Source organism: Pieris napi, chromosome 9 (genome assembly GCF_905475465.1).
Source record: "Pieris napi chromosome 9, ilPieNapi1.2, whole genome shotgun sequence".
NCBI classification, from domain to species: Eukaryota; Metazoa; Arthropoda; class Insecta; order Lepidoptera; family Pieridae; genus Pieris; species Pieris napi.
This window is the reverse complement of record NC_062242.1, coordinates 197,472-211,763: the sequence shown is the minus strand read 5'-3', so window position 1 is coordinate 211,763 and position 14,292 is coordinate 197,472. Positions and strand designations below refer to the sequence as shown.

At 31.9% G+C, this 14,292-nt stretch overlaps 1 protein-coding gene across 5 annotated transcripts in view; it reads left to right on the top strand.

Annotated features, from left to right (window-relative positions):
* LOC125052467 overlaps positions 1–11,390 on the top strand; it is a 54,702-nt gene extending 43,312 nt beyond the window's left edge. For 3 of the 5 annotated variants that reach the window (XM_047653338.1, XM_047653334.1, XM_047653333.1), the window contains exons 2-11: positions 1,814–1,875; positions 6,381–6,468; positions 6,657–6,761; positions 6,947–7,086; positions 7,848–8,048; positions 8,397–8,717; positions 8,958–9,054; positions 9,725–9,831; positions 10,414–10,482; positions 11,181–11,390. In XM_047653338.1, coding sequence (XP_047509294.1) covers positions 1,819–1,875; positions 6,381–6,468; positions 6,657–6,761; positions 6,947–7,086; positions 7,848–8,048; positions 8,397–8,717; positions 8,958–9,054; positions 9,725–9,831; positions 10,414–10,482; positions 11,181–11,288 — 1,293 coding nt within the window. In that variant the 5' untranslated portion in view covers positions 1,814–1,818 and the 3' untranslated portion in view covers positions 11,289–11,390. Of the gene's footprint in view, positions 1–1,428; positions 1,448–1,813; positions 1,876–6,380; positions 6,469–6,656; positions 6,762–6,946; positions 7,087–7,847; positions 8,049–8,396; positions 8,718–8,957; positions 9,055–9,724; positions 9,832–9,970; positions 10,285–10,413; positions 10,483–11,180 lie in introns of those variants that run through there. The other 2 variants (XM_047653335.1, XM_047653336.1) reach the window with 2 other exon arrangements.
* The last annotated feature ends 2,902 nt before the right edge of the window (positions 11,391–14,292 follow it).

Below are 14,292 nucleotides of genomic sequence, written 5' to 3'. Positions count from 1 at the left end.
AAACAGGATCAATGGAACACACGCATAAAGTCAAATATCATTTATCGTAGTCCAAACAAATTTAACGTAAACTAACATTGCAAATAAAATTAAACAAACATCTATTATTGTTTTTTCAATGTACATCAAATAAACACAATGATCATCTAAAACGTTATGCATGAGTTTTGTAGAACTTCTAAAAAAAACGGTTCAAAGGAAAGTAATATTCTAAAACATACGTAAACACATTCATGTAAATATTTCACGTATGAATCGGCGGTCCCGAAAGATACCTCAGGGAGAATATCGAAAACTATTTAAGCATTCCTTACTCGAGTTGCACACAATCCCTCCGACTGAGCGTTATCAATTCCTCTAGCACATTGGCAGGCAGATCATACCTGAATCAAAGCTACGACGCGTGAGGCATAATTGCTAATGTAGTGTAATATATTCTGTACGAGCCAATCCTCGCAGCGTTGTGAACTAGTCACAACCTTCGGTATAATATAGCAGGAACTGACGTCTCTGACTTTAAAAACTGATTAAAATACATTATACAAACATTAATTTTTTAACAAACAGTGAACATTTTGGAACGTTGTTGTCTGTATGGTAGTCTATTTGTTGAGGCTAATTTACTTAATAGTACCTATAGTATGGTGCAGTAAATTATCTTGAATTCTTTGGACCTAATGCCATCAAGGAATGCAACGATAGAAACAACATTTTATGTGAATTTATCATAGCTAAATTCGAGAGCCATAGCTCGTTTAATATAATGTAACAAGGCGTCAATAAATATACTATCCTTATTTTTGTGCCATTAATGTAGCCGAAATTTTCCGTTATAGACGACGGCACTCAGTAACTGACAAACGCGTGAGGATTGGTATCGCCATATAGAGGAGCAGTTCTGCTCTAGAAATTATATTGGATATCTTTAAATGTATGTTCAGGCAAGTGGGTTAGCTAATTTTGGTAGAGATCCCTGCGATGCGAGGAGCTGATAATTAATCAGATTTTTTTATCTAATTTAACATTTCTTCGCGTACATTTAACACATCGAGTTAGTGTAACTGGCAATCAGATTTTCATCGATGAATTATTTGGTACATAACGTCCTCCATCAACGCAAAATCTTTAGTTAAGATATTGTAATTGGCTGTTAAAGTTAGGTAGTTCACTCTGTATAAGGTGGCCTGGCTTTGCGACGCCTCGCAAGTTTGATTGCGCCGTAGTATATAATCCAATTACTCGGTTGCTTTGATATCGACCGGTCGCTAATATTGTTGGAGGATATAATCGAATTCAGCTCGTTGACTCAGCTGAGCAGTGATACAAATTACTGTAGTCTCATCTTATGTTAATCGACAGCTATTAGCTAAAATAAATGAATTATGCAACGAAATAATATATTTTAACCGAAAATCTACTTCGAATCAAAATGGTTGAATCACAAAAGGTTATAAAATTCTGATGAAAGCATACGTGTTATTTCCAACAGCGTAATTTTTTCGTAATAAGATTGTGAGAAGAATGATTAATTCTATGAAATGTTGTTTTTAATAAGACATTTTGCCTAAAGCACCTTAACAAAAACAAATATATAATATGTAAAATATTGTGTCAAAAAATGCTTTCAGTTTCTCAACCCCAACACAATAAGCTCATAAGTGTTATATGATTGTTAGATTAAGCTCAGTTATCCGACGAGACAAAAGCATTATTTTGAAATCCTTTTACGATAGCAAAATAGGAAAAAGCCGGCTCGGTGATATTTTCCTTATATGTTTATCAGCACAGAAGTAAAACTTAACTTTTGTTTCAGATAACATGAAGTCATCCACGACCTTAGCTTTCTTCGCTGCAGCAATATCTCTGGCCAGTGCGGTATGTTATTTAAGACTAGACAATTTAGTTTAGTGTAACGAATAAGAATCGGAAGTAATACACAAAATTTATCATAATTTTATAGATTTTAACATACCTGGTTTCGGGAGGTACGCTAACTCACAACTCTGCAGAACATTTTTATTTTTAGTTTTTCGAGTTAAAGCTGAACAAATCGGTATAGCGCATAGTTATATCCAGGCATACGTGACTGGATAATTGAAAAATAAAAACCAGATGTTGTTGTGACCACGCAAATAAACGAATCGACGCTCGTTTGATTATATTCCGTTGTGTTCAGTAACGATGCAAGCCGGACGGAATTTCCACTTGCAAACTGTTCTACTAACTACATTTTTCATAAAAAACACAGCTTTGTAATTTTCAGGAGCGTTCTTAGGATATCTTAAGTCTTAGCGTTTAGTTAAGAATTCCAACTCGTCAACTATTTTAAACATAAACATCTTAATAAAATCAGTTATTTGATGTAATTGAATATAACCACATTATTATCTATCCTCATAATGTACTAATGAATCAAAGATCGACGTTGGTGATTGATCGCTTGTCTCATATGAATATCATACTAATTATATTAATAACCATACTAGGCTTTAAGCGGAACATTCTGGTAATTGGTTGATAAATAAACTGTTTATTTGCTGTTTAATTACCAAAAAAAGTTTAGTTTTACGAAACGTAAATATTGATGCAGTATTCGGCTTGTCTGTCTACTTAATAAAAATAAAAATTGTTTTGTTAATGATGTTGTTGTAACTAAAAAATAGTTCCCCCACGGAACATGACTCAGGAAACCTAGAAAGTTGATTTTCGAAGGCTGCACTTGGGTTTTGCCATAGTTACTAAGGTTTTATAAAAACATCGAATTATTATACACGGTAGTGAGTACAGAACAAGGTCAAAGTCGGAAAATTACATGTGACTTATCTTAAGAATAACCAGTTTTAGTTTTTATAATTATAGAGAATTTTGTATGAAATTTTTAACTTTAACTTTCAGCGATTTCACACGGTAAGGGTTCTTCTAACTGATAATAAAACTGTAAATGTTCTTGTTTTCGTTACGCCACTGAAGAGTATTTGATTGAGTTTTGCTTTGAATAAAACTAAGACAATTCGTAGTAAATATAATTGATGTATACTTAGATATGCAGAGTAATTGAATAAAACCCGTTGTTCTGTTATTTCCTTCATTTAAAGATACGTAATCGTATCAACGTGTGTCCAAGTTTCCACATCTCCACTACTATGCATGGAGCGAAACATTTCTCTTCAAGCGTACGTAACTCATTAGCAGACCCAGTTATATAGATTTGCCTGGGGTCGAACCTAAGCACGCATAGCTTTACCAATTAGAACAGAGAGGTGGTTATTAAAAAAAAATATTTACATTCTAAAGTTCATAGAAAGGGAAATATCTTCCTCTGCAGACGACACGTCCAAGCAATGTATTTCTCAGAGCTAATGACTTATGATAACGGACATTTATTAGGCTCTACATAAAGCTCTATATAATGAGACTTGTCCTGTACTTAAACAAGTTTTAATGTAATATTTAAAAGTACATAGAATGGCCAGAAAATATATTTTAAAAGGATCTTAGTTAGATTCTCTTTTTTTCGCTTGCCTATTTGAGAATATATTGAAAATAACTAACAAGGCACAGCAATTTTGTTTATTTTTTGAGTGATCGATCTGCAAATTACGGGTATTTTGTGTATCGCTAATAGTTTTCGCAGCGCAAGTTATGACTTTTGTACCTAAGTTACTGCCGTAGATGTATCTCTATACAACATTTGTTATAATAGGTTAAGAGTCAAGTTAATAAAAATATTTTTTTCAATATATAAATAATAGTAGAAAAAAACTAAAATTGTAGAAAGTATGTAATGTGTTTCCAGGAATTGTTTATTTATTGACCACCTTATAATATTAATTAATGACATCAATCTTGGCTTTATAACTTGTTAATTAAATACATGCTGTGCACAGTGCAGCAGTTTATGAGGTTTAAGTATGAATTGTCTTTAATTATAATTAATTGTATACAATGGATAACTATTGCTTTGCACTGCAGCTTATTCATTGCCGTACGTATTAAGATTGTATCACAACATATTTGTACCTAAGCAATTAGTGGGTTAAGATCTCAATGTACACTTATGAACGTCAAAAAGAAATACATGCTTCTAATTTTATATTTACTGCCAGTTCCCAAATCAAGGGTGTAGAACGGAAGATAAGAATTGGCAATAAACTCTCCCCACTCTTTATAATCGCCAAGTTTTTTGTTTAACATAATGTTACAAACAGGAGCTTTATTACTCTTTAAGTACAATTTCGATTAAGCATAAAAACAAAAGCGTAAGGTTTTTAAGTTCGAAACAATAATTAATAATCAATGAAATTAACTTTCGTTGGAAATTTACTGAATCGTTTATTGTAGTGTATTGTAACAAAAGACCTTAACTGCGCCGTGCTCCGCCTCTCGAAGAGAAATGGCGAAATACTTTTTAATGCTACCTTCGCGTGTCGGCATTATAATAACAATAAGAATGGCTGTTAACAACAAACCCAATGCAACAACTTTTCGTAATAAATATTAAATGCAGCCCTGCGATTCTGTAACTCACTTTTCGAACTCACACAGCGGTTTTCGCATCGGCGGTCGCTCTCAAATCAATCGTGAAGCAGTCATTTTATGATTTGGCAGTCTGAAAAGGTGGGAGCTTGTAGTTTATTGTTTATCAGAATGCCAAATCATAAAATGACTGCTTCACGATTGATTTGAGAGCGACCGCCGATGCGAAAACCGCTGTGTGAGTTCGAAAAGTGAGTTACAGAATCGCAGGGCAGATCAAAACGATTTGTATTTATAATATTTAATAAGAATACGCTAATTCAACAGAAAAGATGAAAAGCCGCTTGCAAGTAATTTCCTTGATTACCAAAAACATAAATACAATTAGACTTTGTTTTTTGTTGTTCTTGCACCAACACCGGTTCCTATTACAGCGCGTAATTGTGTATGACTAGGTCATGGAAATGAACAAACATGTACTATAATTATGTTTGCGTTATCTATTCTAACGAAAAGCGTAAGCAATGTGATGTTCCTTTTACGTTTCGTATTATCTCATGGGATTAAAGGGATGCCGAGGTGTTCCTGAATTCGGTTGTTAAATGTATTTATTAAGTGCAAAGAGATTCGTTCGCTGACTTTAATAATTCACTATAACTTTGGTTTATATTGGTAATTGCCTAGTGAATTTTCTAACTATTCGAGTCTGCCGACTGGCACGTATTTAATTACAGAAATAACAAAATAAAGCCTCAAAGCAAATTCACGTTCATTATGAAAGCTGAAACTGAATTAATAAGTACTATTCCTGCTTCTACATTGTGAAATAAATTTAGGGCCTTATAATTCACATTAATGCTCTTATCTCTGGATTAGACTTTAGAAATAGAAATTATCGGATTTTCATTTTGCAATGTGGCGAGGCTTAACCTATATTTGCGAATGGTTTATATAAACTTATGTGTATGGCTGGTTAATGCACGTGTTCTCCTTAGGATGGAAAGCCTACGTAATCAATAAGCAAAACTGTGATTTAATACAATCGCCAAAACGTTCATTACTTTTCGCCGCTTTAAATTAATGACTATATCTCAAATTTTGTGTATTACACGATATGGTATTTAAAACAGGATAATTTGTAGTAATCAATTAATCAGGCAAAAAATAGCGCAAACCACCTTGAACTCAAAATATTGAAATGAAAGAAAATTGAAAGACTATTGATAAACCTTAAGTTATTAATTTGTTTTTAAAATCTTCCTCTTACTTTGTTGAAGTACTTTGCTAAGTGTACTAATTGGATTCAAGTTTTAAGGACGCTGAGTCGGAATTAATAATAAACTTTTAAAATGAAATATTAATGAGTATAAAATCATGACCATAGATATTAAATAACGTTTCTGAAGTTAATATAGTTTCCTTAATTCGTTAATTTCATATTTTATTAATTATATATTGTATTGACTGACTGGTTCGCGTTTTGAAGGGAGTGCTTAACGTCTTAGGTTCTTAATATGTATCTCTTGAATAGATTAATAGTAATGATTAATATTGGAAAAGTTAAAAAAAATAACAACAATAAGTTAAATAAAATAGTAAGTAGTAGTAGTAGCTTGTATGTCCTGAAATATTTGTAATACAATGAACATGTTTTATTTATATTGTTCATCAATGAGTATGTAACACTTTATTTCCAACTATTCTAAAATAAAAATGCACTGCGCTTTTACTATATTATATTTTAAATAACTTTCAACATTCAAAAGATATTTCGATGAAATTTGTTCAGGAAAAAAGAGTATTTAATATAATTTACATATTGGAAATACAATTCCTGGAATTCATAAGTGTTTGATGACTATAGTATTGAAGGTATAATATTAACTATATATAACTTTGTACAGGCGCCACAATTCATTACATTTCAAGATGGAAAGTTAGGAGTTAACTTTGCCGGCTATCACGCTGGAGTCGGAGTTGGTGGATTATTGTGTAAGTACTTATATTTTATTGTAAGTAACTCTTGATTTCTTAAAGCATCAGTGGTTTGGGTTGACTTTCTATTTTCTTAAAAATACTTATTCACAAATTTTTTGTAAAATCTTACTCGGGCAGATATTAGTAATCACATCTCCCATCAAAAGAAAAAAAAATAGTTTCATGATCAACACCTTCCACAGCCAATGGAACTCTCGGAGGACTGTACGCTGAAGCTGGTACTCCAACAGGGCAATCGGCTTCAGCAGGACTTGGTGGTTCAGTAAACAAGTACGGGCACGCTACAGGTTTGTTATTAATTTATTTTATATATAAAGGTTTTCCCACGACTGTTTTTATACTGACTAGTAATAGACATCTATTGTTCGCATATTTCTCATATGAATAAATAAAATATAATGTTCAAGTATATAGATACAATGGGCATCAGCATTAAGCCTAATCAAGTTAACTATATTCATCACGTTAACAGGAGGACTGTTTGCTGGAGCGACAGCAGGGAACAATATTCAAGCCGCTGCAGGACTTTCGGGTGGGCTCGACTCTGAAAACTCAGCTGGAACCGGCTTCGCCACAGCTCAAGCCGGAAACCGTATCACTTCCTCGGGACTGGTAGGTGGGGGGAATCTAATGGAAATAATAAGAAAAAGGATGGAAGAGAAACAAAAACGAAAGGAAATATTACAACAAGGCCAAGTGCAAGATAAAAATTATTAAGATCGTGTTATAGCTCTGGCTAAATGTTTCCTAGGCCGTAATCTCACGTGATTTATTTAAATGTCACCTAAATAGATATTTTATTTGAGTTATGTTTAGAATACGAGCCCTTTAGAATTTAGTGTAGCTGGTTTTTTATGTTCATTACAGATTTTAATAAACAAATAATATATAATTATTTAATTTTATTTAAATTCAATTTCGATTTAACAGAAGAAAATACCAAAGAGCCGAAACAAAGGTAAAGCAGTAACTTATACAAGCATGGAATTTAAATGCATGCATGAACTGTATTATCTATTAATGCAGCTTAGCACTTTGAAAATGGATTTTAGGGAACAAAATCTCAAACCCACAACGACACTGTGGGCGAAACGAAACTTTTACGTTGTATTCACATCACGCTTTGGCTAATAAATGGATTAGTCTCACCGCTCTACTATAAATAAGATGCACTTCAAATTCCTTTATCGCCAATGTTTGAATAAAAGATCGTATGGGTATCGCGAATTCAACTCGAAATTATCTTGCATAAACATTTAGTATCTCGAGTAATTAAATTAAATTTGATATATAAATAGTATAATTTATTCCAACATTGGTCAGTATTAAACTATATTTTTCGAAACAATTTTATAATATTTTTAATTTTCTAGGGTGGTCACGCTGGTGTTAAAGGATCATCAGGATTCGCTTACAGCGGTAAAGAAGTATCAGTTATACCAGCACACAGTGTTGAAGGCGGATTTAATGTTAACGCAAATGTAAATGAAGTGCAACCTCTTCCCGAATCACGGGTTGAGATACATAAAACTGTTATTAAAGAGAGAGCCCCACCTCCAGTTATTGTCGAAGAAGTGAGTAACGTATGGTCACCCAGACACCAAACTCCATTTTATCGATTTGATGATTTTATCACAGGACTATTTAATATTCGTTTAGATGGAGAATTAGTTAATCAACATAAGGTTCGTTTTAATTTATTTGATCGTGCACCTGATGATTAACAAAGTGATTCTTGTGATGTTTAAGATGTGGTGATGTATAAATGTAATAACGAAATCAATTTGTTACTAAAAATCACTTTTCGTTTGATAAATATTTGTTAACCTTAATACACATTTGAAAATTTCATAAAATTCTAACATGTTATATGTTTAAAAGTACTATAAATATATACCTATCTGATAAAGTAACTTTGACAGGTTATCGTAGAATCCCCACCTCCGCCACCACGTGTGGTCGAAAAGCACATAATCCACACTCACTACAAGCACAAACGCCCGCATGTACATAAAACTGCGTTTGTCAGCGGCTACATCGGAGGAGGAGGCAACTTACAGCCAGCCGAGACAGTAGTTTACCGATCGGAACCGGCCTTTGACAAACGAGTAGACGTTGGTGTAGAGTCTGCAGCTGCTGCTGGAGTAGACGCTAATCCGCATGTGGGAGGAGGAATCAGAACAGTTTATAGAAAAGATGTATCTATTCAAAAGAATCCTACATTCTTTAGTGATATCTTCAATGTAAGTTATTCCTACTTAAATTGGTTTATTATCCTGTATTAAATGCATAAGCTCTTAAAGATCTATTACTAATGTTTTAATAACATGGAGAGGACGAGAAAACATATTACAAGTTTTACCTGAAACACAGATACGTATAAATTAATTGGAAAAATAGAATGAAATGCAAGATATAATTCACTTTGTTCAGTAATTAAGAATTTTTTTCATAAAATTTAATTTGTTTATTTTAATTTTCAGATACCCATATCCACACTGAAAGCTGTAGGCAATTTCCTCGGAAATACAGCGTCTAATACAAATATATCTGTGCAAAAGTCGGCTTCCGTTGAAACAGGTTTTTTTTAAAAGCAAACCGCACCCTCAGCACAAACAAAAACAGCACTGAAATAATAGTTATAACAAAAAAGTCGTATTAGGTGTAGAAACCGTTACTATACATGACATCAAACTGTACAGTTGTTTTCGAATAGTATTGGTTTAGTAAAGTATACAATCTTATTAAATATATTATATAATATGGTATTTTATAGGTTAATATATTTCTACGAATACTTGATGCAACTATCTAAATATTTGTGCTGAGGGTACAGTACTTCGATAATACTATTGATATGAGATTATATTATATGTAGGGTGTTTATAGCTGTGGAATAAAACATGAATACAAGCAAACATTGTTTTGAATAAAAATCATTTAATCACCCGAATACATTTGATATCAGTATAAAATCTATTGCTATCACATTGTTTTTCCCCAGTAAAAGTACTATAGTTTATTTTATTACAAAAATAATATTATTCATTTCCTCACAGTCATAAAGCAACATAAGTCTGCGGGTAGTACTCCACTAAACATAATTACATCATTTTTGTTACCCTCGTAAATCTGGTCATGTTTTTATCTCTTGATTTTATTATACCTTTCTATTCTCTCTCCCTAACAAGGCTTTCCAAGGTGATTCGCGAACAACTCATTATTCTAAATTTCTTTGAACACTTTACAGGAACTGACTCTGAGCTGAAACATTATCCATCTTCATCATCATCATCTTCATCACACGTCTCAGTACAGACACCAACTGCATCTAAATTTATTGATGACATACTATCTGTAAGTCCATTTGTACATTTCGTGTTTCATCGGGGCTTAATAACAAATAATTGCAATCGTTTATATCGTTTAATATGGCTTATTTATTTGCACCAATTTATTACCATTATTAATTAAATATTAATTTTCCTGTTTATAGTAACACTAATTCTTTAATGATTGGGTAATGATCAAAACTGCTTGAAAATATTAACATTAAAAGGGGTAATTATCAAATATGGCGAGTATAGATTAGTAACCGCAAGGATTTGAGGTACGTATGTTTTAATTAACATTGTTTTGTGTTACCAATGTATATTATAATTGTAAATTCTTCATTCTTAAACTGTTGCTTAAATAATATGTTAATCTAAATTCTCCGAAGTCTAGAGATACAATATTTATATTCTATATCTTCATCATAACATATCAAACATATATCCTACTAAAGTTTTCGTTACCGAAGGTTCGACCTGATTACCTTGTCGATGCAAAATATAAAGATAAACCATTATATAAACTAGATTAAAATACTTATGATTATAAAATGTTTATAGGAAAACAAATATTTTGACTGGTGAATAATTTTGTATAACGATTTAGATTCCAATAAGCACCTTGGGAGCCGTCAATAGATTTCTTGAAAATAACGTTGCAAGGAAAAGCGTTCAGGTAAGAAATGTTTCCATTCGTTTATAGAGAGGATTTTCCGAAGAGTGTCTACTGTATATACTGTATATAAGTTACATAAGTTAAGCATTCCGAGCCCCTTTACTAGATTAAAATTAAATTATAATATAATAGATGCAATAACACTTAATAATGTATTCTTATAAATTTCAATATAATTAATTTACAAATTCACATCTTTTTACATTTATATACAAAAAGATAATCATTTGTAGAAGGAAGCTGGAAAACCACGATCCGACACTAATGTTCTACTGCTTAAGGCTCGTTAAGAGCACGGTATTCCTAATTAGATAAATAATATTTTAAGTTAATAAGAGAAAAAAGACCTTTATTTATACTTCTTGAATAAAACGTTTGGAGGGATGCTTTACAATCCCAATCCTCATTTTGCATTGTCAACTGTCAAAGTGTTTTTACAATCATTCCAATTAAATTATATTAATCTTAAATAATATGCTGTGAAGTAAAATGTGAATTTGATTAACACTTCCAACCTACCTTCTTACTTCAAATGAGTCTTGTTAAAAGTTGCTCATGCGCTCGGTTTATTTAATGCAATTTACCGGTAAAGAATATTGTTTTGAAATTCATAGAGATTTAGCTAGGTTTCGTAAAAGTTCTCGGATCATTCTCTCAATTTCGTACTACACGAATAGTGATAAGAATATTTTCAACAGGTAACCCAGGAAGGTGATGTTGCGCCGTCGAGAGCCAGAAGGGTTCCACATGGTCGCAGAAGAGCTAATAAGGTCATCGTTGAAGAATCTTATGCTAGTAAACAATAAGCTACTAGATTTCACACAAGTGAAATAAACGCAAAGCTTAACTTATGTGTAATGGTGTTAATAGATTAAGAGCATGTGTACCGAAATTATATTTCTATTTTAATTTTATAATAATACATTTTATTTATATTCCAAAATTATGTTTAAAACTTTTCTAATCGAAATGTGATCTATTTCGGAATACCGTCCATAATTAACATTATTTGGTTGTTATTATATTGTTACAATGAAACTAGGAAGTAAAATGTATAAATTGCCCTTGAGTTTGTGAAGGAAATTTATTTAATAAGCAACATGAAATATAATACGCAAACTCAATTTCAAGCCATTTGTTTATTTCTGCCCAAGTATATGATAAAACAGTAAGGAACAGTTTTCTATATCAGATAACTGATTTATTATATACTATCGGAAAATCATAGAAATTAAACTATTCTAAGAGTTGAATCAAATTAAAGTTAAATGGAATTCTAATCTCCAGAGTACAAAATCAAATTTGGTTGCATGACTATTGTGTATTGTGTAATTATAGTAACTTTAACTCAATTTATTATTCAACGCTTACCAGCTAGCATCTGGGTATAATGGCTGAATAATAATCAATTTTACAGATATTATCTTGACCCGACTTATATACCGAGTTATTTTGTATCTAAAAAACAATGGAATCAAAAAATGTAACTATTCTCTCGTTAGATTTTAAAAAGTATATGTTTAGGAGAAAATATTTAGATGAATGTGTTTCAACACAATTAAGCGCTCTTCGCTTTACCTTTTAAGAGAATTAAAAACGTCCCCGATTTTATTAAATAAACTTTTTAATTCCTAGGTTTGTAGAATTATTAAAGGATTATAATACTTATAGATTCTATGCATCTAATGAATAATTCTTAGAAAGAGTACACGCTGTAGGTACGTGTGTAGAATTCGTAACTGACTTTTTAAGGTCATTTTGGAATCACAATAACATTAATTAATGTGTATACGAAACACAATGAAACATTATCTGCTTGGATTTGTATGATTTCACATTTAAAAGTATTACAGACTTAATATATTGTTCACCAACCCGCATCACTAACTTTACACTGCAGTGGTTAGATTCTACTGGCCTATATACGTGACCACAAAATGTTGGAGTAGTAACTTCACACAGGTAAACAATAAAAAACTACTTTACATATTGAATTTACTCCCTATTTTCTCTAATAATGTAATTCCCTATTTACAACATAATTAATGTTAACGAAACTGAACAACGGTAAAATCGAGATAAGGAATGCCAGCTACTGTAATCTTTTGTTTTATATGTAACAAATATGATAGAGAAACTAAAAATTCATATTTATACATGCTTCGAGCAAAATAAAACATAAAAAACAGCAATAAATTTGCAATAACACGCACTGTGGAATCGTAAACCAGACAACTTGTTTACAGCTTGCGAGAAAGCTGCCGTATAAGCTTTTATGGTTCTTATTTCGAAAAGCCAAGACTAATGTTTCTGTTAACTTCCTCGTTCTTTATATTTTAAAAAGGCGTTATAAAATTTATACTGAAGTGTTCATTCGAGCGTTCTGAACCCTGATGACGCACGTTCAAGCACGGCACGTCACATACGCTTTTTTGTACTAACACTTAGGCTCAGAACCTAAAGAAATATTAATAATAAAATGCACAAATTTCAAGCACATAAAAGATTGTAGCGCCGATTTTATTATAAAATAAGTGCAATAAGATAAATAGTCGAAGTTAAGTTATATCATTACACCATAATTATAATTAATGCAATACAATGGCATGCTACCTCGTAATAGAGCCAGCTATGTTCTTGAATGGTTCTCCATCATGTAAATTATCGTTAAACGCTATACCCTAATTGATTGAAAACCTCACGACGTATTCAAGGGCTCTTCCGAAGACCCAAATTTGTTTGAGCATCTTTTAGGTTACTATTGAATCGATGAAAGGTAAGGAAGGATATGTTACTTTAAGTATTTACGAAAGCCTGAGGGATTAGGCAAGGGTTTATTTAACCAACGTCTAATTCATATTGAAAGTTATATTTTTACATCGAGTTTCATATATTCCATATGTAATTTTGATTACGTGTAGACTTTTTCCTTTATTTCATATATTTTCTTTGGGTAGAAGTTCTAAAATTATTGTTTTTCAAAATTATTAATGACATAACAAATTGTATTGTTATTATAATAAAATAATTACTGGGTAGGACATATTATACTACCTTCTGGAATAAAAAAATAAATAGTCTTATTTCAGTACTATAATTTAAGTTACATAAATTTTAATTTATATTAAATACAAGTACGACCTCTGAAGGTGTAGGCCTACTCCAAATATTTTTGTCTCTGATCGCTACTTTTTACCAATCATTCCTCGCTATCTCTTTTATTTTACTTTCCAACTGTTTCTGGTGGGCGTCCTCACCATTCCAAGTACGGACTTTTTTGACCCATCTGCCATCAAACACGTGGGCAATGTGACCGGCCCAATTCCACTTTATTTTTTTGAGGGTGCTACAACGTCTGAAATTTTTGGTAGGTATTAAGCTGTTTTCACTCTGTATTTAATTTTACGAACAAAGAATAGAACGCTGCATAGCATACCATACTCAATTTTTTTATATTTCCCTTTGTAAAAGTCCAATGCATTTGATAGACAGGAAAGTATGGATGTGTCCACGTTATGAATAAAGGATATTGTAGTTCAGGATATATTCAAGACAAAGGCTGGTCGTTGTGTCGGCTGGTCTGATGTTAGTCATAATTTTAGTTTTGGATGTGCCCATTTTATCGGGAGTGCCACAAGTCATCCATCTTTTATAGCTTCATTTGTTAAACCATCTGGTCCACAGCTTGTATCTTTTTTTAATTTTACCATGACTTTGATAACTCGATAAGTTGAAAATCTTTCAGTCGATAAAGTGTAGTTTTCTGTTATCTGACTTATATGCTTAGGACTATATAATTCAGTGTAGAGT